Consider the following 26,986-nt stretch of genomic DNA (forward strand, 5'->3'; position numbering starts at 1 on the left):
TGGAATTAGATGCTCAGTTATGGTGACTTTAGCTTGTATGCAGAGGGTTAAATTGCTAATTACATTTGGGATTGGAAAAGAAAATTCTCTCAAGGTGGACTGACAGAGAATCTAATGCTTGTCACACTCCCTTGTATTGAGTGAGGATCATGCATAATTAGGATTAGGTGGTCATACTAAACATGTTAGCTTTCTTGTGTTTCAAGGGCCCTTCTGATCTTCATTCTCTATATATTACACACATGGAGAAGGTACCAGACAGGAATGCAGACACATGCAGTAAAGAGACAGACAATTCAGTGCTATTGAATAACAACGTGTATTTTAAAATTCCTCCCCATCATTTTCTTCTTCAAATGAGTCAGTTCCCACTTCCTCATAGTCCTTCTCCAGTGCAGCCAAGTCCTCTCGGGCCTCTGCAAACTCCCCTTCCTCCATGCCTTCACCAACATACCAGTGCACAAATGCCCTCTTGGCATACATCAGATCAAACTTGTGGTCCAGCCTGGCCCAGGCCTCAGCGATGGCTGTGGTGTTGCTTAGCATGCAGACGGCACGTTGCACTTGGGCCAGGTCTCCCCCAGGAACTACAGTAGGAGGCTGATAATTGATGCCAACCTGGAAATAAGATTAAAGATGGAGGAGAAAGAGATAAGAGGGATCAAGAGAGACAACAAAAATAAAATAAATGGGTTGAGAAGACACGGGATGGGGATCTCAACCACAGTACTGAAATTACCCTAATGGAAAATGTCATCCATGTTGCCTTTTTCTGGACTAACCCATTCTCAGCTATAGCACATGAGAACAAGGGAGAGCAACCAAAAATGGAGACTGGACCCCAAATGAAGGCGTTCAACCAAATCTCATTAAAATCATCCGTGTTGTTTTTTCTCCCTTTTTAATGCAAACCAGCATCTTACTTGCTTTTCTTAACTGCTGCTGCTTACTGAGCCCGTAGCTATTCCACATGAACTAATACAGTAAGTATTTTCCATCTACAAATCTTCAAGTTTAGAGCCCATTAATACGTATGAGAAAAATAGATTTTTTTTTTATTATTGCTGTTGTCAGCATTGCTCTGGAAACTAGGTCTGTCCATGCTGCTGTCTAGCCAGCAGGGAGAGCATAAACACTTGTGTGATGACTGGTGAAACTGGAGTTTCTCAAAAAAAAAAAATCTGGTAAATGAAATATGAGTACTATCTATCTCTGAGTTTTTGCTTTTAATTAAACATTGATAGTCTCCCCATCTGGACTTTTTCCAGACTGCCAGCTATGTGACTGCTTAAGAGGCTGTGTAAGTAGAATATGTAAATAGGACATGTGTAAACAGGCCATGTCCATTCTCCAAAGGACTAACTGAAGATTATATACACACACACACACACTTCTAACTATTCCCTTTTCTTAGAAATGGAAAATGAACAAGAATTGAAATCACAATTTGGGTTGGACTACTTGGCAATGTCCCTTAACATACAGTACCAGTGTGTCTTTGTCCCTCTCACCTTGAAGCCTGTTGGACACCAGTCCACAAACTGGATAGTTCTCTTGGTCTTGATGGCAGCAATAGCTACGTTGACATCTTTGGGGACCACGTCACCGCGGTACAGCATGCAGCAGGCCATGTATTTTCCATGACGTGGATCACACTTCACCATCTGGTTGTTGGGTTCAAAGCAGGAACTGGTGATTTCTGCCACTGACAGCTGTTCGTGGTAGGCTCTCTCGGAGGAGATAATGGGTGCATATGTCATCAGGGGGAAGTGGATGCGAGGGTAGGGCACCAGGTTGGTCTGAAACTCTGTCAGATCCACATTGAGGGCACCATCGAAGCGCAGAGAGGCAGTGATTGATGAGACTATCTGGCTGATGAGACGGTTAAGGTTGGTGTAAGTGGGGCGCTCAATGTCCAAGTTGCGACGGCAGATGTCATAGATGGCCTCGTTGTCCACCATGAAGGCGCAGTCTGAATGCTCCAGGGTGGTGTGGGTGGTCAGGATGGAGTTGTACGGCTCCACTACGGCAGTGGAGACTTGAGGGGCTGGGTAGATGGCAAACTCCAGTTTGGACTTCTTGCCATAATCCAGGGAGAGGCGTTCCATCAACAAGGAAGTGAAGCCAGAGCCAGTGCCCCCACCAAAGCTGTGGAAAATCAGGAATCCCTGTAGCCCAGAACAGGCATCAGTCTAAAAAGCCAAACAGAGAACAAAAGGAATCAGTCTAAATCTCTGAGACTTCCATGAGTGCATCCTGAGATTGATGCTGGGACGTGTGTATCCAAAACACAGCACAGAGATCAGACCAGGTCTTCCTGGGAAAAGACTTGTTAACGCTCTCTCCTATGCTCTCCTTCAGCAGCCCAATCAATGAAATATAAATCAGACTCTGTCTATGGAGTTTATCTTGGTGAAATTCATATCTCTAGAATCTAGGTTTACTAAAACAGAAAGTGAACAGATATTTAACTAACTCCTCTCGCACCAAGATACATCAGTCTTGGGTTACTATTACCACAATAAAGTTAAAGGTTTTAATCCCAAGAACCACCTTTCAAGAGCATCTGTCTGACTGAGAGACCAACAGACCCTTTTCTCACTTGGACCAACAATGGAATCCCCTTGGATCTGACGGTCTCGGCTCTGAACAAAGTACACTATCGGAAGCAAAAGGAGCTATCTGTTCCCCTTCTTTCACAACAACCTCAAGTCCTATTTCAAAAGTACTGGCACTTACCAGCTTACGGATACGATCAAGCACCAGATCAATGCTTTCTTTACCAATGGTGTAGTGACCACGAGCATAGTTATTAGCTGCATCCTCCTTTCCAGTGATCAGCTGTTCTGGATGGAAAAGCTGCCGGTAAGCACCGGCCCGCACTTCATCTGTCCAAGAAAGAGAAACTATGAGAGGCCTGGAATGGACACACTCCAGTGTAGATGAGTTCTGTTGAACACTCAGAGGGTTGCTAACTGGCTGTATTGTATGATGTGAGGCAAGGAAGACCTGAGGGTTAGAAACAAACTTGAGTCTTCTTCTGTTTCAGAACACTGGTAGAAAGAGTACGTCTGGCTTGACATAAGTAACTTGGCTCATTTCTTAATGGGCATAAGTGGGAAGGTGAATGGAAGGTTAAGTTGTAAATAGGGGCTTGACAAACAGTTTGCTGGAGTCAGGATGTCTCTGCTTGCCAAGATAAGCAACAACACCGTGATGCTAGAGACTATGGACAAGATAAACTTGGAAAGTAAAGATCAGGTTCCAGGTGAACAGCACAAGGACCAAGCATGCTCTACAGGTTTTGGTTCCTGCAGAGTAACCAATCCAATTCAAAACTGTGTGATTTCATGTATAGCAAATGAAATGTAATATGTAAAGGAAGAGGTGGTCTGTATCAGTGGCTTTCAGCCTTTCCAGACTAGCGTACCCCTTTCAGGAGTCTGATTTGTCTCGTTACCCCCAAGTTTCACCTCACTTAAAAACTACTTGCTTACAAAATCAGTCATAAAATACAAAAGTGTCAGAGCACACTTACTGAAAAATGCTTATTTTCTCATTTTTACCATATAATTATAAAATAAATTAATTGGAGTATAAATATTGTACTTACATTTCAATGTATAGTGTATATAGAGCAGTATAACAAGTCTGTCTGTATGAAATTTTCGCTAGCGCTTTATGTAGCCTGTTGTAAAACTAGGCAGATATTTAGAAGGGTCAACTTATGCCCTAGAAGACCTTTGTGTACCCCATAGGCATACCCCTGGTTGAGAACCATTGGCCTGTGTGACTTTGGATGTATGGTAGGCCCTAAACTCACCCCCCGATGCTTAAGTCTGATCAACTCAGCATAGCTTTGCTGTATTGCCAAATAAAGGAGCCTGAGTAATGAAATCCAGAGTCAAACATGGAAGTTGTACCCAGCCAGGGAAGAAATCACCTGTCTGTTCTGAGGACAAGCCATCAGAAAAGAGGGAGATTTGCAGGAGTAAAATGATGGTTTCCCCCCTAAAAATGGGTGGGAAATTCTGAGGAAACCCACCCCTTCATTCTCCTGTCTTGGATCTGAGTAGGAGGAAAGCAACACCTAGACAGCAATGGAAAATATCACAAACAAAATCAGAGACTTAGACACTCTTTTACGAAGAGCAGATGCAAAACTAAGCGGATAGCTATTTAAGCATGGCACCTTATTGATCCAGGATGTTGAAAGATAGCAGCATCATTATCAAAGTTTAGTCTAGCTGAAGTTTCTACCCTAACTATCCTGTAGGTGTCTTCTCCTTACTGAGATAATGGAGTCATGAATAGAATCTGAGTACTTGTGGCACCTTAGAGACTAACAGGTTTCAGAGTAACAGCCGTGTTAGTCTGTATTCGCAAAAAGAAAAGGAGTACTTGTGGCACCTTTAAAGACTAACCAATATATTTGAGCATATGCTCAAATAAATTGGTTAGTCTCTAAGGTGCCACAAGTACTCCTTTTCTTAGTGACTAACCAATTTATCTGAGCATAAGCTTTCGTGAGCTACAGCTCACTTTATCAGATGAAGTGAGCTGTAGCTCACGAAAGCTTATGCTCAGATAAATTGGTTAGTCTCTAAGGTGCCACAAGTACTCCTTTTCTTTTTGCGAATACAGACTAACACGGTTGTTACTCTGAAACCTGTCATGAATAGAATCTGACACTAAAAGTCTTAGGTTGACTAATTTTATCCCATCCTAGTGGTTAGACCAAGATACAAAGATGGAGTTGTTCCTGTGATACACTGGGGACTAGAGAAACACAACACTGACACACAAAAGGCGCTTCTCCATTTTCCAATATTAATTCTATACCGACCTACTACAGTCGGTTCCAAGTCCACCATGACAGCACGTGGCACATGCTTTTCTGTGGCTGTTTCACTGAAAAATGTGTTAAAGGAGTCATCGTTGTTGACTTCGTTGGGCTGATTCTTGAAGGTGCCATCTGGCTGAATGCCATGCTCCAGACAGAAGAGTTCCCAGCATGCATTGCCAATCTGAACTCCAGCCTGGCCAACATGAATGGAGATGCACTCACGCTGTAGAGAGAGGGAGGAAAGGTCAGGAGAACCAAAGAACATAATTTCTTCTCCTCCTTCTTAACAGTTATTAGTGCCTGGTACATTGTTATTCAGATCTCTGAAATCAACCTCCACCTGAGTTGGTTTGCATCCCTAACACCATATATACAACAAGAAGCAGCGTATGCAAAGGGCCCATAGAACTGCGTCTTAGCCACTGTTCTCTGTCTGCAGTAAAAGTTGCAAATGTTGATTGCAAATACGAAGATGAAAGTGTTTTGCCACAGAGCTATGCAAGGAAATAAACAGCAAAGCACAAAGAAAACTGGAAATGTGCAGGCATGCACTTATGCCTGTGCACACCAGATACCTGCCCTCATGTACATGTATGCACATACAAACGTAAAAATACATGCATGTACACCACATGCTATCTTGCTCCTATCCAGACTATGATAAATTCCAGCTGAGGAGCATGTGCTAGATCCATTTATTTTTATTCCTAGCTGCAACCTGACACAGCAGTGTGGCATTTTCCAGCCATATGTAACTCAAGAGGGGTGCAGTGTCTTCTGATCCCTTAACCCTCTTATGGCAGGCTGGGCTGGAGACTGAGAAGAACTGACATCAAGAAAAGAGTTGTGACTCTCCAAATGTGAAACAAATGTTCCTGAGCATTCCTAGATACCCATGGATTTATACCCTGCATGTTTAGATATGGCTCATCAATTGGCATCATCACATCATATTGAGAACATGTGCTTAAATATTTAATTATGAACATAGTTATTACAATAGCAGACAGACACTTTAATTAGAGAACAGTAAAACAAAAAATAAAATAGTGATTACATGCTAAACAAAACAAATATTTCTTGCCCAGTAGTCTGCACAGGAGTATGTATTTCAAAGGTCCATCTGGGAAAGCACTACTATTGGATAGAATTAAGGCTACATTTTAGTCACAAATATTTTTAGTAGAAGTCATGGACAGGTCACAGGCAGTAAACAAAAATTCATGGCCCATGACCAATCTATGACTTGTACTATATACCCCTGACTAAATCTTGCAGGGGGGGAACAGCCTGGGGTGTGCCACTGGTGCTTCTGTGGGGGCTGGTCCGGGACCTCCATGGGTGCTGGAGGGAGGGGTTTGCCGGGGCTGGCAGGCTCCCTACCCAGCTCCTTGCTGCTCCCCCGAAGCAGCAACATATCCCTCCCTCAGCTCCTACCTCCTCACGCTGCTCCCACCCCATAAGTGCCAGCTTTGCGGCTCCCATTGGCCGGGAACTGTGGGGGGGGGCAGTGCCTGCAGGCAGAGGTAGCACATGGAGCTAGGAGCTGAGGGGTGGACATGTCGCTGCTTTTGGGGGGCCTCCCAAGGTAAACACCGCCCGAAGCCCTCACCCCCTCTTGCGCCCCAGCCCTGAGCCACCTCCCACACTCACCCAAATCCCTGCTGCCGCTGCTGGGGGGGCAGGAGGGCGGTGGCCCACTGAGACTGCCCCAGCAGCGGGCGGTGCGGCTGGCCCAGGGCTGTCTGAGTTGCACAGGTGGCCCCCAGCCAGCTGCACCAGCTGCTGCAGAAGTCACGGAGGTTCTAGAAAGTCACGGAATCCGTGACCTCTGTGACAAACTCACAGCCTTAGATATAATATGTGCAAACACAAGTTCAAGTAGCAAACACTTCTGAGCCAGTCTCAATTGCCATGACATGGGGTAAGGTGGGAGGCAGTCTTTCTAATAAAAGGAAGCAGTTCTAGATCATTCAGGGCTGTTAAGTGCAGTTCTGTTCTGAAATAACTTTGGAAACATAACATTATATGACTCCGTCTTTGTTGTCTCACTGATTCCGGTCAAATTTGTTCAGTTTACAAGTCAAAAGATATTTTTACTAACAGAATACTTAAATACTTAATTACTAAATATTCCTCCAGTGACATCTGTGAAGCAGTCTTCACAAGCTGAGATCTCTGTTACATCTGTGAAACCCAACTGAAGATTTTTTTCAGAAGAGAACTGCATTTCAGAAGTCATCACGATCACCCTCAGTTGAACCCAGAAGTGCAAAGGAAGACTGAAAAGTGACTCCCAAAATTGCATTGTGAGAATACATGATTAATGTCCCTCAGTGGTCTCCATATCAAATTTGTTCAGTATACGTATAAGAGATGCCACCCCCAAGCCATAAACTCACCCACACGTCTGACAATCTTTCACAAGTGCCATCATATGTAATAGATTCCCCAGGCCAAATTCTGCTGTCAGGAGCACCTTACAGCCATGTTATCTTCCATGGAGTTGCACAAGTGTTTCTGAGGGTTTTATTTGAAGATGATGGGGTTGGACAGACATTGGGGTAGTTGAAGGTATAATCTGGGGATATTTAGGTGTCACTGGAGGTGTATTTTGACCTGGAGAATTTTAATTACTGGTGATATTGCACCGTAAAGAAAGACCCTAGCTTGTCTGTCGGATCCCAGTGAGAGTTTACAGGGCTGTGAGTTAGAAAAACAGTTTTCCTTGTAAACTGAGCAATTATGTTGTTGAATCAAAAGAAACAAAAAGCATGCTGAGCCCTTAATATGGTTATTACAGAGCAACTTGCAGACCAGAACCACATTTAAAAGCCTGTCCAGCATAACCCTCTGGAACCTTTCTGAGACAAAGCAGCAAACCCACCACAGAGCCACTCTTCTCAAGAAGCTACAGGTGAGTCAACCTTCTAAACCTTTCCATTTCTTCACAGACTCACACACCTGGGAGATTGCTCCGAGAGACTTAGTAGTTTCATGGCTTAATTTATGACTGATAGAGACCACAGATCTGCTCCCTTCCCCACTATTCAGAGTTTTCAGTCCCTCTGATTTGAAATCCTGTCCATTTTCCTTTGAATATCTCAGCTCCTTGTCTCAGCCAGCCTGCTCTGATGACTTCCCGGTGTCAGAGGTGATCTGCACCAATCCCAGTTCTACCTCAGACCAGCTACAGTTTAGAAATGTTCTAACATGCAAGGACAAAAATGTCAATAAAAACAGGAGATTTGAAACCAGGGTTTTTGAAAGTAAACTGCTTTAAAATAGGTCAGTATAGCTTGAACAATGAAGAGCATAGTACTTCCTCAGAGTCCCTAGCATTGTAAACTGATCCCAATAGGATATTTAAATCCTGACCCTGTTCTCAACTAATATTTCAAATCTGTTCTCTAAGAGTCTGGGGCTCACATTTGCTCTTACTAACTGTGGATCTGATACAAAGCCCAAGTCAGTGGAAAGACTCTTATTGACTTCAGTAGGTTTTGGATCTGGCCTTCTATCCACACTGTTCTTTGATAAAATCAGACCCTGTCATGTTTGCAGTCATGTGGAGAACAATCTGGTGTAGGTCTTAACTGTACTGAGGTAGATTTAAATCCTCTAGCTGTATCTGTACTGTTATTTCTGAGATGTACTTGCTGCAGCAAGCCCAATTGTAAGATTAGGTCCACCTAAGTAGATGAGGCGCCTGCACATGTGTGTATCCATGTGTGGTGGGAGTGGTCTCCAGAGCATAGCTCTGTACCAGTGGAGAATAATAAAATTCTCAGGACCAAAATAAAACCATCTTCCAGATGTAGATTGGTATGCAAGATGAGGTGGGATTTGCAGGTGAATTTATAAGAAGCCCTGAGAGATTTTAATGAATTTTCAAGAAACTCCCAATGATTAAATGCCTTGTTTATTTCCCATTTAAAAAGGAACATTCAAACACCTACAAGTCTAGAGGGATGAAAATCGTCGTTGGGTGGGGGGGTCTAAGTTAATTAAAAACACGCACAAAAATAAGCATTTTGTTAAGTATTTTTCTAAAATGATTTCTTTTGAGTTTAGAGGACTCTACAAATGATATGCAACTAACAAATCTCATACTGTTCAATATGAGAACCACTCTATGCTACTAAAAAAAAAGACATAGGATCATACGCAGAAGCCACTGAATAGTTAAGAGGTACAGAAGCAAATTAAAATCTTCATTGTACTTCCACTGATTTAACTGGAGTTCCACTGAAGCTGAATTTGCCTCAGTCTGTTTTTCCCAGTCTGTATCTGACCCATTCTGAACCTCACATGCTCCCCCTTTACTTAGTGAGGTCAGTGTTCTGTGACACAAACCATTGATGATCACCAGAGGTCTGATGCCATAACTGGAGCTGTGGCGTTGAAGTTGCCTTGGACCCACGGTGACGTGGGAATGCTCACATATTTTAAGACTGTAGAGTCCAAATGCCAGCTCTCTGGACTAATCAGGTGTAAATTTCTGTATTTTTAGTCTGGTTGTATTGCCTTTGTGATGGATTGTGGAAAAAGTAGTGTTTGTGTCCATATACACAGAAGATGAATGAAGCCAACATTTTATTTGTTATGGTCATTTTCATGTTATCTGGATTTCCTAGTCTTTTTGTCTTCCTAGTCTGCCAGCATGGCTTTTTGTAAGGAAAAGGGATTGAATAGGAAGGGTTCATCCATCCTCAGATTTCCTCTTCTTCTACTTGGCCTTCTACAGCAGAGGGAGGTGCACCATATTAGGGCAAGTTCCAAGGCTTAAGGGTTTCAATCTGCCTCTTAAGGGATGGAGCAGAATAAAATGTCCAGATGTAGCACTCACCCAGCAGTAAAAAGGGTGCCATATTGCAAGGGTGGGGCCAGGATCACCCTGCCCATCCAGTGTAGCACAAGGAAGTCCTGACCAAGTCTGTCTCTGGTCTCACCCCCACTCTCCCCACCTCGAATCCAGACACTGAAGCAGAAAGCAATCTGAATCCTCCACCCCTCATCAAGCTTCACAAATGGGCAGATCTCCCTGACTCTTCCCACCCCCAGAATCCTCCCGTTCCCTTGATGAGTGTGGAGTTCCCACAGTCCCCTCCTTACCATGCTGTCGCCAGTGGTGTTTGCTTCCTGTCTCAGTCAGCGGTAACAGCCTTTGATACAGCTCTCTCTGCTGTTTTATCACTCTGAGCTGATAGGCAGGAAGGGCCTGGGCCATGCACCAAACACCTGCTACTATCCTTCAGTGTCACAGTGCAGGGCAGGGAGTAGGTCACAATCCTCCCACCTCTGCGCTATTACATCACCAGCTCCTTGCTAACACATACACACACAAAATCCATCCCTACGCCCGGTAACCATATTCTTTCACTACAAATCCCTACATATACACTACACCTGAGTGTACACAGAATCAGCCCATATTCCACACACAAACACACTCTAATAATTCAAACCCTACACCACAGTATTCAATTACAATCCAAATTCAATATTCCCTCACAAATAACCGCTACATGCATATGAGAATCATTCCTACCCTCCAGTGCCTGAGAACAAAAAAGTGTGAGAGAACAAATGAATGGGAAAGAGAGGGACAGAAAAATAGAGCAAGAAAGAGAGAGAGAGAGGATACATACATTTACCATTTTTTAAGAGTGCTATACCACAGAGTGGTCTTAGCTGTCGCCCAGTCCTTTCTATGGCTTCCCTTCTGTCCTTTCTCCCATCTGCCTCTCCTCTCATGTTCTGATTTACTTTTACTGCTTCTCTCTGGATATGCAGGCAGCTGGAACATCAGCAGTGCCGTGCAACATGAGGGCCACAGTCCAACTGATCTGCCCAAACAGAGAGAGAGAGAAATCACTTCTCATTGCAGTGTTTATAGCAAAGGAGTGGCTGGATGGGCAGATATACAAAGATACTTGTCTTGCTTCCAGTTACTGCTTTACTGTCTGCTGTTTCTATTCCAGGCTGAGCATAGGAAAGAGGACACCTGTCAGTGTCAGAGCTCAGGTTACAAGCAGTACAACACAGTTAACTCCTTAGGATCGGAAGACTCTACATTCCCTCCTTTCTTTAGAACCATACTGTTTACATTTAACATGACATTTAAACAATAACCATTTAAATACATAATTCCTAAACTTTAGGTTAAGAGTATACTACCTTCACCCAATACTGGTTAGTAAATTATTGAGCCTGTGTTGGCACCCAGCATCTAACTATATCTTCCTTCAATTCCACTCATAATTTTTTAGATATTTGAGGGGATTTCATATCTGTTTTGATCAATTTCCTTTTGTTTCTGGTACATACAGTCTACATTTTGGAACTCTACGTAAGTGTCCAAGTCTCCTTCCCCTGGTTTGACTATGGAGAGTTATATCTTTGGTTCAATAAATGTTTTTACAAAGGAAGAATTCCATATGAGATTTTCTTTCTATCAGTTTTTCTAAAGCTACTTGATTCCCATGTTTTTCCAGCAAACAATAAGGCTTTAGTGCAATGGCTGAAGAATAGTTAGTTCTGGTGTTCTTGTTCCAATGCAGCTCGGTTGGTCTCAAGAATTCTAGATCTAACTTGCTGTGGCGCTGACAGCTAGCCAGCTAAGGTCACACCCTCAAGGAAGTGTTAAATGTACCAAGTCACTTGTTAGAACAGAACAAAAGGGGATGTTATCACATTACCTGTACTTGGCATGTGCCCAGTAATTACAATTGCTTTAAATGCATGAAAGCTAGTGAAATGATAATGTTTTTGTCTTCACCTATTTCCTGTGATTGCTATCTTTGTTCTTACTTAACCTTAATATGTGTTGGGATAAGAGTTTACTTGATGTCACATTGTTCAGGAAAACTAATTGTCTGGATGTCTGTAACTAAATGTGTTATAGAATCATAGGACTGGAAGGGACCTCGAGAGGTCATCTAGTCCAGTCCCCTGCACTCATGGCAGGATTAAGTATTATCTCTAGACCATCCCTGCAGGTGTTTGTCCTACCTGCTCTTAAAAATCCCCAATGATGGAGATTCCACAACCTCCCTAGGCAATTTATTCCAGTGCTTAACCACTCTGACAGGAAGTTTTTCCTGATGTCCAACCTAAACCTCCCTTGCTGCAATTTAAGCCCATTGCTTCTTGTCCTATCCTGAGAGGTTAAGAAGAACAATTTTTCTTCTCTCCTTGTAACAACCTTTTATGTACATGAAAACTGTTATCATGTCTCCTCTCAGTCTTCTCTTCTCCAGACTAAACAAACCCAGTATTTTCAGTCTTCCCTCATACGTTATGTTTTCTAGACCTTTAATATTTTTGTTGCTGTTAGACTCATAGACTATCAGAGTTGGAAGGGACCTCAGGAGATCATCTAGTCCAACCCCCTGCTCAAAGCAGGCACAATCCCCAATTTTTTTTGCCCCAGATCCCTAAATGGCTCCCTCAAGGATTGAACTCACAACCCTGGGTTTAGCCGGTCAATGCTCAAACCACTGAGCTATCCCTCCAATTTGTCCACATCTTTCCTGAAATGTGGCACCCAGAACTTGACACAATACTCCAGTTGAGGCCTAATCAGCGCAGAGTAGAGCAGAAGAATTACTCCTCATGTCTTGTTTACAACACTCCTGCTAATACATCCCAGAATTATGTTTGCTTTTTTTGCAACAGCATTACACTGTTGACTCATATTTAGCTTGTGATCCACTATGACCCCCAGATCCCTTTCCATAGTACTCCTTCCTAGGTAGCCATTCCCACTTTGTATGTGTGCAACTGATTGTTCCTTCCTAAGTGGAGTACTGTGCATTTGTCCTTATTGAATTTCATCCTATTTACTTCAGACCATTTCTCCAATTTGTCCAAATCATTTTGAATTTTAATCCTATCCTCCAAAACACTTGCAATCCCTTTCAGGTTGGTATCATCCGCAAACTTTATAAGTGTACTCTCTATGCCATTATCTAAATCATTGATGAAGATATTGAACAGAACTGGACCCAGAACCGATCCCTATGGGACCCCACTCGTTATGCTCTTCCAACATTACTGTGAACCACTGATAACTACTTTCTGGTAACAATTTTCCAACCAGTTATACACCCACCTTGTAGTAGCTCCATCTAGGTTGTATTTCCCTAGTTTGTTTATGATAAGGTCATGCGAGACAGTATCAAAAGCCTTACTAAAGTCAAAATATACCATATCTACTGCTTTCCCGCCAATCCACAAAGCTTCTTACCCTGTCAAAGAAAGCTATCTGGTTGGTTTGACATGATTTCTTCTTGACAAATCCATGCTGACTGTTATTTATCACCTTATTATCTTCTAGGTGTTTGCAAATTGATTGCTTAATTATTTGCTCCATTATCTTTCCGGGTACAGAAGTTAAGCTGACTGGTCTGTAATTCCCAGGGTTGTCCTCATTTCCCTTTTTATAGATGGGCACTATATTTGCCCTTTTCCAGTCTTCTGGAATGTCTCCCGTCTTCCATGACTTTTCAAAGATAATTGCTAATGGCTCAGATATCTCCTCAGTCAGCTCCTTGAGTATTCTAGGATGCATTTCATCAGGCCCTGGTGATTTGAAGACATCTGACTTGTCTAAGTAATTCTTGACTTGTTCTTTCCCTATTTTAGACTCTGATCCTACCTCATTTTCACTGGCATTCACTATGTTAGATGCCCAGTCGCCACCAACCTTCTTGGTGAAAACTGAAAAGAAGTCATTAAGTGCCTCTTCCATTTCCACATTTTCTGTTGTCTTTTCCCCCTCATTGAGTAATGGGCTTACTCTGTCCTTGGTCTTTCTCTTGCTTCTAATGTATTTGTAGAATGTTTTCTTGTTTCCTTTTATGTCCCTAGCTAGTTTGATCTCGTTGTGTGCCTTGGCTTTTCTAATTTTGTCCCTACATACTTGTGTTATTTGTTTATATTCATCCTTTGTAATTTGACCAAGTTTCCACTTTTTGTAGGACTCCTTTTTGAGTTTTAGATCATCGAAGATCTCCTGGTTAAGCCAGGGTGGTTTCTTGCCATACTTCCTATCTTTCCTATGCAGTGGGATAGTTTGCTCTTGTAATTTTAATAATGTCTCTTTGAAAAACTGCCAACTGTCTTCAATTGTTTTTCCCCTTAGACTTGCTTCCCAAGGGATTTTACCTACCAACTTCCTGAGTTTGCTAAAGTCTGCCTTCTTGAAATCCAGTGTCTTTATTGTGCTTTTCTCCCTCCTACCATTCCTTAGAATCATGAACTCTACCATTTCATGATCACTTTCACCCAAGTTGCCTTCAGCTTCCAAATTCTCAACCAGTTCCTCCCTATTTGTCAAAATCAAATCTAGAACAGCCTCCCCCCAGTAGCTTTCTCCACCTTCTGAAATAAAAAAGTGTCTCCAATACATTCCAAGAACTTGTTGGATAATCTGTGTCCTGCTGTGTTATTTTCCCAACAAATGTCTGGGTAGTTTAAGTTCCTCATCACCACCACATCCTGTGCTTTGGATGATTGTGTTAGTTGTTTAAAAAAAGCCTCATCCACCTCCTCTTCCTGGTTTGGTGGTCTGTAGTAGACCCTTACCGTGACATCATCCTTGTTTTTTACCCCTTTTATCCTTACCCAGAGACTTTCAACAAATCTGTCTCTTATTTCTATCTCAACCTCTGTGTCATAAATATAAAGGGAAGGGTAAACCCCTTTAAAATCCCTCCTGGCCAGAGGAAAACTCCTCTCACCTGTAAAGGGTTAAGAAGCTAAAGGTAACCTCGCTGGCACCTGACCAAAGTGACCAATGAGGAGACAAGATACTTTCAAAAGCTGGGAGGAGAGAGAGAAACAAAGGGTCTGTGTGTCTGTCTATATGCTGCTTTTGTCGGGGATAGGCCAGGAATGGAGTCTTAGAACTTTTAGTAAGTAATCTAGCTAGGTATGTGTTAGATTATGATTTCTTTAAATGGCTGAGAAAAGAATTGTGCTGAATAGAATAACTATTTCTGTCTGTGTATTTTTTTATGTAACTTAAGGTTTTGCCTAGAGGGATTCTCTATGTTTTGAATCTAATTACCCTGTAAGGTATCTACCATCCTGATTTTACAGAGGGGATTTCTTTACTTCTATTTACTCCTATTTCTATTAAAAGTCTTCTTGTAAGAAAACTGAATGCTTTTTCATTGTTCTCAGATCCAAGGGTTTGGGTCTGTGGTCACCTATGCAAATTGTTGAGGCTTTTTACCAAACCTTGTCCAGGAAGTGGGGTGTAAGGTTTTGGGAAGTATTTGGGGGGAAAGACGTTTCCAAATAGCTCTTCCCCAGTGACCAGTATTTGTTTGGTGGTGGTAGCGGCCAATCCAAGGGCAAAGGGTGGAATATTTTGTACCTTGGGGAAGTTTTGACCTAAGCTGGTAAAGATAAGCTTAGGAGGTTTTCATGCAGGACCCCACATCTGTACCCTAGCTTTCAGAGTGGGGAAGGAACCTTGACAACCTCAGTCCAAGTGTATACATTTTTAATATATAAGGCAACACTTCCTCCCTTTGTATGTCTCTGTAATTGGATGGCCCATCAACCATGACTGAAGCCTTAGAACTTTAGATGAGATGGGTGTTAACTTCAAAGGATGGGTCATTGTGTAGGACAAGGGGAGATCTGCAAACTTTGTCTGTGTTGAGTCAACAAAACGAGAGCCTATGCTGTGCTAGGAACACCTGCCAAACTATTTTAGGCTTATCTTCTGTGGGAAGGATCTATAAAATACTGGATTCTGGAAATGATCCTTTAGCTCTCTGATCTATTTTGATGCTGTCAGAGGGCATCCCAGATACAGAGCAGAGGTCCCCAAAGCCATTTTGGGCAGTCCTGAGACATTTATGGAGAACTAAGCAGAAACCCATCTCTGTTATCTTTATGGACTTACAAACTTTGACTCACCTGTTATTGAAAGGTTAAAAGCAGGTAATATACATAACTCTCATTTCTTTTTCTTAGCTAATAAATCTTTAGTTTACTAAAGAAATTGGTTATCAGTGTTGTTTTTGGTGTGTGATCCAAAGCATCCACTGACCTGGTGTAAGTGATCAATCCTTTGGGGTTGGAAGAACCTAATGTGTGGTGATTTCAATTTTAATAACCTTTCATCATAAAGTCCAGTTTGTGTGGGTGGCAAAAAGGGGCTGGAGAGCTTAAGGGGATTGTCTCTGGCTCCATGGTTAGACTAATACATAGTCTAGGAGTGCCCGTTTATTACTGGTTTGATGAAATCTAATTACAGAATATACCACCAGTTTGGGGTGTCCGCCCTCTTTTCTGACAGTCTGACCTGAGATTGGCTGTCTCAGTTGCAGTCACATACCAGGTACTATGACACTTGTCATCTGTGATTAATGTATTCTTGGTCTCAAAATTTCCACTGTTGTTTCTTTTGTGGTCTCTTTCTTGTTCAATACAGTCCTGTTCTGTTAAACCAGTTGAGACTCCTGGTATTTTGGTATGGAATCTCCTAACAAAGTGTAGCTCTGCTGGGTTTTTCCCAATGATTGTATAGGATGCATGATGAGATGCCAAAAAATGTGAGCATTCATTTTTTGGATCCTTTTCTAAGCACTATTCTAAGTACTTTGCAAAGTGTTCTATTTTGACACCCATCCCATTGGCTTGAGACAAATGAGGTGTCACACCATGCAAAATACTATTATCCAGTAACAAATACCAAAATTCCTTGGACAAAAATTAAGAATCATTATCACTGAAAAAGAGTTTAGATATCCCATATCTTTCCACTATGTTCTCAAAGCTATTAAGAATGGTGATGGTTGTAGCCTTTTCACTATGGACACTTCCTGCTCCTGACAAGTATCAGGGGATAGCCATGTTAGTCTGTATCCACAAACCAACAAGAAGTCCGGTGGCACCTTAAAGTCCCTCTGCCATGTATATTGGCCAAACCGGACAGTCCCTACGTAAAAGAATAAATGGACACAAATCGGACATCAGGAATGGTAACATACAAAAGCCAATAGGAGAACGCTTCAATCTTCCTGGACATTCTATAACAGATTTGAACGTATATGTCATAAATAAAACGGGAAGGGTAAACACCTTTAAATTCCTCCTGGCCAGAGGAAAACCCTTTCACCTGTAAAGAGTTAAGAAGCTAAGATAATCTCGCTGGCACCTGACCAAAATGACCAAAGCTGGAGTGGGGGGGAAACAAAGGATCTCTCTGTCTGTGTGATGCTTTTGGCGGAACCAGAGCAGGAATGCAAGTCAGAACTCCTGTAAAGAGTTAGTAAGCAATCTAGTTAGATATGAGTTAGATTCTGTTTTGTTTAAATGGCTGATAAAATAAGTTGTGCTGAATGGAATGTATATTCCTGTTTTTGTGTCTTTTTGTAACTTAAGGTTTAGCCTAGAGGGATTCTCTGTGTGTTGAATCTGATTACCCTGTAACGTATTTACCATCCTGATTTTACAGAGGTGATTCTTTTACTTTTTCTTTAGTTAAAATTCTCTTTTAAGAACCTGATTGCTTTTTCATTGTTCTTAAGATCCAAGGGTTTGAGTCTGTGTTCACCTATGCAAATTGGTGAGGATTTTTATCAAGCCTTCCCCAGGAAAGGGGGTGTAGTGCTTGGGGGGATATTTTGGGGAGGGAGACGTTTCCAAGTGGGTGCTTCCCCTGTTCTTTGTGTAACACTTTGGTGGTGGCAGCTTTTAACCTAAGCTTGTAAGAATAAGCTTAGGGGGTCTTTCATGCAGGTCCCCACATGTGTACCCTAGAGTTCAGAGTGGGGAAGGAACCTTGACAGTATACTTGAACAAAAAAACTTCAGAAACAGACTTCAAAGAGAAACAGCAGAACTAAAATTCATTTGCAAATTTAACACCATTAATTTGGGCTTGAATAGGGACTGGGAGTGGCTGGCTCATTACAAAAGCAGCTTTACCTCTCCTGGAATGGACACCTCCTCATCTATTATTGGCCCTGATCGAACTGGCCCTGTCAACACTGGTTCTCCACTTGTGAGGTAACTCCCTTCTCTTTATGTGTCAGTATATTTATGTCTGCATCTGTAATTTTCACTCCATGCATCTGAAGAAGTGGGGTTTTTACCCATGAAAGCTTATGCTCAAATAAATCTGTTAGTCTTTAAGGTGCCACTGGACTCCTTGTTGTTCCTGCCACTGTGAACAATAATCAACAAGAACCAACAAATGGCCCACCATGGCAACAGGGTATTAATGATATTTGTGTACTGGATATAAGTTTTGCCTTGGCCAAAGGCCCAATAATTGACAGGATGGACATGCAGCAGATGTGGGTTCTGCTTGTGTGTCTACACTTGGCCATCAACATTCTCCAGTGTGGTTTCATCCACACAACACTGCGTAGCTCTTCATGTGCTAATTTTCAATGTCTGTTTCCAAAGCTCTTTGGGCACCAGTATACAAGTTCACTTTAATGACTCCTTAATGTGTCTAAGGTGGATAATGTCTGGATCTCTTTCAGAAGCTGCCTCTACCCCTTAAGGAGGAAAAATGTGGGGAACAACAGCGTAAATTATAAAATAGACATATTCTGCTGCCGGATTACAAATTTTATTTGCTCTAGAGGGGATAGCCTTGATAATGCATCAGCTGCACTGATGCATATACTCTGTTGGGATAAAATTTTGAATCAATATTGCAACAGCCTTAATTCCCATCTGTGACTTCTGGCAAAGGATTTTGATTTTGGTGGATATATAATCTTGAGTGGTTTACTATCTGTAATAAAACCAAATGCAGTCTCAAAGTGTCATTTTTGTCCACATACCCAAACAACGGCTAAAACCTTTTTCTCTGTTTGGGAGTGTCAGCACTCTGAATTTGAAAGTACCTTGCTTGTATAATATACAGCCTTTTAAGTCCTCCTGATCTTGGTCCAGTATAGCCCCTGAACCTACTGAACTTTCACTTTACTTTTGGCTGCAGGATTATTATATGCTAGCATGAGGGCACTGGTAAACTACGTATTTATCTCATGAAAGGCTGATAAACTTCTCTGTTGTCCAAATGCATGCTATTCTCTTGTAGGTCAATCAAGGGCAGGTCTACACTACAGGGTTAAGTCGACCTAAGTTACGCAACTCCAGCTACGTGAATAACATAGCTGGAGTCAACGTACCATAGGTCGACTTATTGCAGTGTCTACACCATGCTGGATAGATGGGAGAAACTCTCCCTTCGACTTATCTTATGTTTCTCGTTCCAGTTGAGTATCGTAATCGATGGGAGAGCGATCACCAGTCAATTTAGTGGGTCTTCATTAGACCTGCTAAATCAATCCCCGGTGGATCGATCGCCACAGCATCAATCCACGGTAAATGGAGACAAGCCCTGAATCAGGAATGGGCAACTGGTGGCCCGGGGACCACATCCAGCTTTCCAGCTTATATTTTACCTACCAACCAGGGCATAAAATCCTCTCCCTCATTCAGTGCACTGAAGAATAGAACTGCTCTGGGGATGAATCAGGGTCGTGTAGTAAAGGACACTTTATCTATAGGACCCTTCCTCATTTGTATCAGGAGTTAGAAGGTCTGTAGTGAATGAGACAAGGAACTGCAGGAAGAGAAAGGACAGTCTCATGGTTAAGGTAGTTGAATGCTGCCCTGGAGAATTGGATTCTATCCTTGCCTCTGCCACAAAGTTCCTATGTGACTCTGGGCAAGTCACTTAAACCAAACTTTTCACAGGTGGCCACTAACTGTGTGTTCCTCATTTTCAGGGTGCCCAGCTTGATATCCTGAGGTCTGATCTGCAGATGTGCTGAGCATTCAGAGCTACAACTGAAGTAGTGGGAGCTGTGCTTTGAACATATAAAGGTCTGTATAATGATAAGTCCTCTGAAGAATCAGGTCCTGGTCATCTCAAATTGGACTTCCAAAATTAGTGGAAACTTTTGGCTTAATCACTCTGTGCCTCAGTTTCCTATCTGTAAAATAGGGATTATGCCATCCCTTCAATTCACACAGTTGTTGTGAAAATAATTTAATGTGTGAAGCACTTTGATACTACAATGATAAGTGCATGAGAAAAACCCATGAAGAAATGAATGATTCTGTCATCAGAAGAGGGTTTAATATTGTTAAGTAAATAAGGCCAGGGACCACACATTAAAAAATTAAGAGAAAACAAAATATTGAATAGCTGCTGTGACAAAGTTCCTCCTCTGCCTTGGTGGGTCCTGCGCTTATTGGCAGATTTTCTCACCTCAGAGGTTCATGGCAGTCCTCAGTTTGGCCACTTTCATGGCTCAAATCTGCCGTTCACTCAGTTAGCCTCATCACTGCCCAGCATGGGGAAAAGGAAGAAGAACAATCCCCGCAGTCTCTGCTGATCCACCTAGTGGATCGGGGAACAGGCCAGAAACCTTCCCCTCTGGTGGAACCCACAGTCCAGGTCAATTCCTCCGGTATCAAGTAGGGAGTTGGGGGAATGGAGGAATGGGGGGAACCCGGGCCCACCCTCTACTCTGGGTTCCAGCCCAGGGCCCTGTGGATTGCAGCTGTCTATGGCGACTCCTGTAACAGCTGCATGACAGCTACAATTCCCTGGGCTACTCCCTCATGGTCTCCTCCCAACATCTTCTTTATTCTCACTGCAGGACCTTCCTCCTGATGTCTGATAAAGCTTGTACTTCTCAGTCTTCTAGTAGTACGCCTGCTCACTCTCAGCTTCTTGCACCTCTTGCTCCCAGCTCCCCACACACACACCACAAACTGAAGTGAGCTCCTTTTTAAACCTACGTGCCCTGATCACCCTGCCTGTCTTAATTGATTCTGGCAGCTTCTTGATTGGCTGCAGGTGTTCTAATCAGCCTGTCTGCCTTAATTGTTTCCAGAAAGTTCCTGATTGTTCTGGAACCTTCCCTGTTACCTTACCCAGGGAAAAGGGACCTACTTAACCTGGGGCTAATATATCTGCCTTCTCCTGTAGCCATCTGGCCTGACCCTGTCACACTGCTCATTAAGTGAGTACTGTCCATCCTGTGCAGTGAATGAGGCAGGGGCCCTGTGGGAAAAATAGGATGTGATCATGTAATTAAAGACAGTATCATAATGCATATGGACAAGGGGGGATGAATTCAGGTAGCACAGGCCATCTTAATTATGGCATTTCTTAACTTTGGAGTGGTCAACTTTGCAACCTTAATGTTTTTGTGCATGATTTCTAAAAATATATCCTGAAGCCTTTCACTATTAATCTCTTTCTACATCTCTGTTTTCTATCCGTTGATCGTGAGGGAAGTGACAATGTCATGATTAAAAACTCGTTATTTATTTGTTTTAATAGTTGTTTATTTACTATCCAACTTTTTCAGTTAATCCGCTTAGGTTAGAGAAGTGTGGCTTCCCCTTTGTAAATGCCATCTTGCTTTGACTCCATCAGGTTAAACCGCTTTTATTATTTTGCATGTAAATGATCATGAATGAAGACTAGTGTCAGACATATTTTTTTAACGTTGATAATAATGAATACGTGAACATTTAAAAATCATGGGCATGATTCTTCTTTACATTAAGGCTATTTTTAATGCTCTAGTGTAATAAGGGATCCAAAAGGGAGGATAAATCTAACTTTAAGGCCCTTTACAGCACAAAAACAGTATAAAGAGCACTTAATATAAAGGAGAAATCAGACCTTTTGTCATTTGCAAAAGCCCTATCCGAGGCATTTACAAAGTTTTCAGAAAGCTACAACAAGGAGTCCTACATCAAATGTTTGAAAGAGCAGGAAATAGTATGAGGGGTCTCATAGCATTGTAAACTAGGAAGGCTTTATTGACTTATCTTCCAACTAATTTGAACCTATGGATAAGCATTACTGCTCAGTAACATTGGTTCCTGCAATAGCAATCCTCTGTCTTTTCACAGTCTCACTGCCACAACTGTATATAGCATTTTAAAGCAAATATTACAAATAAAACTTGTCAAATAATGATATTGGAGATGCATGAGTGAATCCTTAGATTAGTAAAATATCGTAAATATTATATTATAATACAGTGGGACTCGGCTCAAAAAGAAACTTTCTCCCAGGGTGCATTGGCATAGTATCTAAGGTTTGTTGTCTTCCTAGGAATTATGATTTAGGAGCAGGTGGACATATCTCATATCATCATTGTCCTGTGATTTGAGGGGTAGGAAAGAGCATTCTTGGAACATAGACCTCGTAATATTCAGTCTATGAGAACTGTTGTGTGTATAAAACAAACAGAAATGCAGACACATGCAATAAAGAGACACAAAGACAATCCTGCGTGCAGCAAGGGGCAACGTGTATTTCAAAATTCCTCCCCGTCATTTTCTTCTCCAAATGAGTTTGTTCCCACTTCGTCATAGTCCTTCTCCAGTGCAGACAAGTCCTCTCGGGCCTCTACAAACTCCCCTTCCTCCATGCCTTCACCAACGTACCAGTGCACAAATGCCCTCTTGGCATACATCAGATCAAACTTGTGGTCCAACCTTGCCCAGGCCTCAGCGATGGCTGTGGTGTTGCTTAGCATGCAGACGGCACGTTCCACTTGGGCCAGGTCTCCTCCGGGTGTTATTGTGGGAGGCTGGTAATTGATTCCAACCTGGTAATAAGAACAAGAAAGATGCACGAAAAAGTGAGGGAGAAAAGAAGGATCCAGAGAGACAACAAAAGTCAAATAAATATGGTGGAAAAGTTGGAGTAGCCTAAGACGTGGTTGGCAAGAGAGGGGTTAGGGGGCTGAAACCACAGTATTAAATTACCATAATGGCAAAGGTCATCCATGTTGCCCTTTTTGGACTATTCATTTCTCAGTGATAACCCATGAGAAAACAAGGGAGAGCAACCAAAACTGGACATGAGATCAGGGAGCACAGAGACATTGTTATCATCACTACAATCATCTTTATCTTTTTCCTTTTAATGAACACCAGCATCTTACTTCCTTTTTTTAACTGCTGCTGTTGCTTACTGAACTCACAGCTATTCCGTATGAACTAATACAGTAAGTATTTTCCATCTACAAATCTTCAAATTTAAAGCCCATTAATACGTATGAGAAAAATAGATAAATTTTTCCATCTATTGCTTTTGACAGCTTTGCTCTGGAAATCAGGCCGGTCAGTGCTGCTACATAGGCAGTAAGGGGAGCATAGAATGTGTGGAGAATTATGTGAAACTGGAGGCTCTTTTAAAAAAAAGAATTTTCACAGAGAAATGCTCCTAATGTTTAATTTACCAGAATTTATTCTCGTTTTTAACAAAATATATTACTAGTCTAGAGAACAATCTCCCCATCTGCTAAACACTTTAACTCTCATAGAGTTGACATTTGCCAGACTGCCAGCTACGTGACTGCTTAAGAGGCTGTGTAAGTAGGATATGTAAATAGGACATGTGTAAACAGGCCATGTCCATTCTCCAAAGGACTAACTGAAGATTACACACACACTCACTTCTAACCATTCCCTTTTCTCACAAATGGAAAATGTTCAAGAGTTGAAATCACAATTTGGGTTGGACTACTTGGCAATATCCCTTAATACACAGTACCAGTGTGTCTTTGTCCCTCTCACCTTGAAGCCTGTTGGACACCAGTCCACAAACTGGATAGTTCTTTTGGTCTTGATGGCAGCAATAGCTACGTTGACATCTTTGGGAACCACGTCACCGCGGTACAGCATGCAGCAGGCCATGTATTTTCCATGACGTGGATCACACTTCACCATCTGGTTGTTGGGTTCAAAGCAGGAACTGGTGATTTCTGCCACTGACAGCTGTTCGTGGTAGGCTCTCTCGGAGGAGATAATGGGTGCATATGTCATCAGGGGGAAGTGGATGCGAGGGTAGGGCACCAGGTTGGTCTGAAACTCTGTCAGATCCACATTGAGGGCACCATCGAAGCGCAGAGAGGCAGTGATTGATGAGACTATCTGGCTGATGAGACGGTTAAGGTTGGTGTAAGTGGGGCGCTCAATGTCCAAGTTGCGACGGCAGATGTCATAGATGGCCTCGTTGTCCACCATGAAGGCGCAGTCTGAATGCTCCAGGGTGGTGTGGGTGGTCAGGATGGAGTTGTATGGCTCCACTACGGCAGTGGAGACTTGAGGGGCTGGGTAGATGGCAAACTCCAGTTTGGACTTCTTGCCATAATCCAGGGAGAGGCGTTCCATCAACAAGGAGGTGAAGCCAGAGCCAGTGCCCCCACCAAAGCTGTGGAAAATCAGGAATCCCTGTAGCCCAGAACAGGCATCGGTCTGAAAAGCCAAACAGAGAACAAAAGGAATCAGTCTAAATCTCTGAGACTTCCTTGAGCACATCCTGAGATTGATGCCGGGACGTGTGTAACACAGCACGGAGATCACACCAGGTCTTCCTGGGAAAGGACTCGGTAACACCCTCTCACATAATGGTGTAAGCTCCATAGGTATCACTTCTAGTTTGCTGTTACAGTGACAAATGTAAAGTATTTAAGCTGCAGGAACCTACATTTTAGGCTTCTGTCTGAATCTTCCGTCCCTCTGGGAACTGACCTACCATCCAATCTGACCTACAATACAATCAGTCTCTACTACGAACCAATGACACTATTGGGAGCAAAACAAGAGCTTCCAATTGACATATATGTTCTATTCATCTACTTCTGCCACCAACCCCAAATTTTGTTTCTGATGTACTATCACTTACCAGTTTACGGATACGATCTAATGCCAAGTCAATTCTGTCTTTGCCAATGGTATAGTGACCACGGGCATAGTTATTAGCTGCATCCTCCTTTCCAGTGATCAGCTGTTCTGGATGGAAAAGCTTCCGGTAAGTGCCAGTCCGCACTTCATCTGTCCAAGAAAGAGAAACCATAACAAGCCTTGAATGGACATACTCCAATTTTGATGATTTTTGTTGAACACTCCAAACAGTTGTTAATTGGCAGTGCTGTTTGTTGGCAGGCACGTGACATGGGAGAGCAGGGTGTTAGAAATATCCTTGAGTTTGTACAAAAATGAAGGTGTGTCACAGAGATGATGCCCTCTAAGTTCTGAAGGGAGAAGTGAATGTTGCTTTATAAACCAGTCTCTTTCTCTTAGCAGAGTTAGCCAATTTAAGGAATGACTTGTGCTTGGCCAGGGATGAAATCACCTGACCAGAGGGCAAGTCATTAGACAAGAGAAGAGACTTGCAGATAAAAGGGATGGGAAATTCTCAGGAAACACCTTCCACCAGCAGCAGCTTCTCTTGTCTCCAATCTGAACAACGCCCAAATGGCAAAGGAAAATATCACCCCAAACAAGATCAGAGTTAGAGGATCTTATGAAGAGAGGTACACTTAGCCATACTTAGCAATGATAACCTTCTGAGCTGATAGCAAGGTGGGGCGCTTATGGGAAAGTGTAGTCAGTGGTCTCCCCTTCTCCCATCAGTAGACTTAATTTCCTTTGAGAGATGAGTGTTTATAACTGCCGGACATTAAAAGCCTGAAATAGGTTAGTTTTATCCGAGTAATGGGGTCATATTGAAATGCAAAGAAGGGATTGCCCCACCAATATGCTGGAGACAGCTAGACCCCAACCCTGACCTACATAAGAGTAGAATCTTTTCCATTTTCCATTGTTAATTCTATACTGACCTACTACAGTTTGCTCCAAGTCTACCATAATAGCCCGTGGCACATGTTTTCCTGTGCCTGTCTCTCTGAAAAATGTGGCAAAGGAGTCATCATCGTTGACTTTGTTGGACTGATTCTTGAAGGTGCCATCTGGCTGAATGCCATGTTCCAGACAGAAAAGTTCCCAGCATGCATTGCCAATCTGAACTCCAGCCTGGCCAACATGAACAGAGATGCACTCACGCTGTAGGGAGAACAGAGCACAGGTCAGAAGAATTAATACACATCAACCCTTCTTCCTCCTGATAGTCACATATGCTTGTCATAGCTGCATTCAGAAATCTCAAACCAACCTCTAACCTTGACTGGTTTGGAGTCTCCAACCTCACATACCCAACTGGAACTGGTGTGCACATGGACCCATGGAACTGGGGCCTAGCCTTTGTTCTTTGCCTGTAGTAGAAGTTCCAACTCTTATTTACAAATAGGATGGTGAATGTATTTTTCTGCAGAGCTACACAAGGACATAAATAGCAAATCACAAAGAAACGTGGAGCTTTTCAGGCATGCACACACATACCTGTGTCCACCAAATACATGCCCTCGTGTATTTGCATACCCATATGCACACAAACATGTAAACACTATGACAGATCCCAAATGAACAGCACATGCAAGGTCCATTTATTTTTATTCTTGGCTGGGACCTGACACAGTATGCAGCATTTTCTAACTATATATAACTCAAGAGGGGTGAGGTGTCTTCTGTGCTGTTAGCCCTCAACTGGGAGACTGGACTGGAGGATGGGAAAACCTGCTTTCATCAGTGCCCAGCTCAAGCAGTTGTTGACTCAGCCTCATTCCCTTGGCACTTAAGATCCTTAACATGTGAAACTAATCTCCTGAGAGCTCATATTCACACACTTGCAGGTATGCACCCTGCACATTTCGACATGGCTGTGCAGCAGTCAGTGTCATTGAAGCATATTTTGAGCAAGCACATATATATATTTAATCAATTTCCAAAGTGGTTATTGTCACGTCAGCTAAGCACTGTAATTACATAAAACTAAAACACAAACCAAAAATAATTAAATGCTTAACAAAATAAATGTCTCTTGCCCCGAAGTTTGCTCTATAGACCACCAAAGAGTATGAATTACAAAAATCCCTTTGGGTAAGCATTTGCTGCTGGATGAGCTATAGTGAAACATAAGATATTTTAGCAAGCACTTCCTAGTCAGTCTTAGGGTATGTCTTCACTGCAGCATGAACTTGTGTTATCTACACTTGAATTAATCCTCTGGAGTTAAACTAGCTCAAATGAGAGCAGTCACACTGCCAGACAACACTCAATCTGCTGTGTCCACGCTGATGCTCCACTCACTCGTATGGCACTGAAACTTCTGAGGGCATATCGCATGGTTCCTTACAATGCTGCAAGCTGTGATGCAGTATGATTTCTTTCTCAGTGAATTGTGGTAGCACTTCTCTGTCCTGCTTGGGCACAT

The 26,986-nt window shown here is 42.5% G+C and overlaps 3 protein-coding genes and 1 long non-coding RNA gene across 8 annotated transcripts in view; 1 reads left to right on the forward strand and 3 right to left on the reverse strand.

Moving 5' to 3' along the window:
- LOC142069807 (uncharacterized) overlaps positions 1–26,986 on the forward strand; it is a 46,039-nt gene that overhangs the window by 10,883 nt on the left and 8,170 nt on the right. For 2 of the 3 annotated variants that reach the window (XR_012665785.1, XR_012665788.1), the window contains exons 3-4: positions 7,650–7,763; positions 19,623–19,719. This is a non-coding gene — a long non-coding RNA (uncharacterized LOC142069807). The remainder of the gene's footprint in view (positions 1–7,649; positions 7,764–19,622; positions 19,720–26,986) is intronic. The other variant, XR_012665789.1, reaches the window with a different exon arrangement.
- Positions 301–10,789, reverse strand: LOC125625787 (tubulin alpha-8 chain). 3 transcript variants are annotated; one of them, XM_075122233.1, is made up of 5 exons: positions 10,504–10,789; positions 4,847–5,069; positions 2,740–2,888; positions 1,512–2,192; positions 301–618 (listed from the first exon to the last, which is right to left on the reverse strand). In XM_075122233.1, exons 1-5 carry the CDS (start codon positions 10,504–10,506, stop codon positions 325–327), a joined length of 1,350 nt encoding a protein of 449 aa, XP_074978334.1. In that variant the 5' UTR covers positions 10,507–10,789; the 3' UTR covers positions 301–324. The 3 variants fall into 3 exon arrangements, with proteins under 3 accessions (XP_074978334.1, XP_048684245.1, XP_074978340.1); XM_048828288.2 differs by having other exon boundaries at positions 10,498–10,789; XM_075122239.1 differs by lacking the exon at positions 10,504–10,789 and adding an exon at positions 9,962–10,059.
- LOC125625934 (tubulin alpha-8 chain) lies at positions 21,653–25,708 on the reverse strand. The gene is made up of 4 exons (XM_048828586.2): positions 25,497–25,708; positions 24,560–24,708; positions 23,449–24,129; positions 21,653–22,475 (listed from the first exon to the last, which is right to left on the reverse strand). The coding sequence occupies exons 1-4, from the start codon at positions 25,522–25,524 to the stop codon at positions 22,182–22,184; spliced, it is 1,152 nt and encodes a 383-aa protein (XP_048684543.1). The 5' UTR covers positions 25,525–25,708; the 3' UTR covers positions 21,653–22,181.
- Positions 25,598–26,986, reverse strand: part of PEX26 (peroxisomal biogenesis factor 26) — a 32,777-nt gene continuing 31,388 nt past the window's right edge. The window contains exon 5 of the mRNA XM_048828493.2: positions 25,598–25,719. Within this exon, the coding sequence (XP_048684450.1) occupies positions 25,715–25,719 (5 nt within the window). The 3' untranslated portion in view covers positions 25,598–25,714. The remainder of the gene's footprint in view (positions 25,720–26,986) is intronic.

Source organism: Caretta caretta, chromosome 1, assembly GCF_965140235.1.
Source record: "Caretta caretta isolate rCarCar2 chromosome 1, rCarCar1.hap1, whole genome shotgun sequence".
Taxonomy (NCBI): domain Eukaryota; kingdom Metazoa; phylum Chordata; order Testudines; family Cheloniidae; genus Caretta; species Caretta caretta.

Excerpts from the sequence above, each read along its gene's own strand:
- LOC125625934 (XM_048828586.2), bottom strand. The coding sequence starts at position 25,524 with ATGGTAGACTTGGAGCAAACTGTAGTAG. Across the intron at positions 24,130-24,559 it reads TAGATCGTATCCGTAAACTG|ACCGATGCCTGTTCTGGGCT; the intron begins GTAAGTGATAGT and ends TTGGCTTTTCAG. Across the intron at positions 22,476-23,448 it reads GGTGTCCAACAGGCTTCAAG|GTTGGAATCAATTACCAGCC; the intron begins GTGAGAGGGACA and ends TCTTATTACCAG.
- LOC125625787 (XM_048828288.2), bottom strand. Across the intron at positions 2,193-2,739 it reads TTGATCGTATCCGTAAGCTG|ACTGATGCCTGTTCTGGGCT; the intron begins GTAAGTGCCAGT and ends TTGGCTTTTTAG. Across the intron at positions 619-1,511 it reads GGTGTCCAACAGGCTTCAAG|GTTGGCATCAATTATCAGCC; the intron begins GTGAGAGGGACA and ends TCTTATTTCCAG.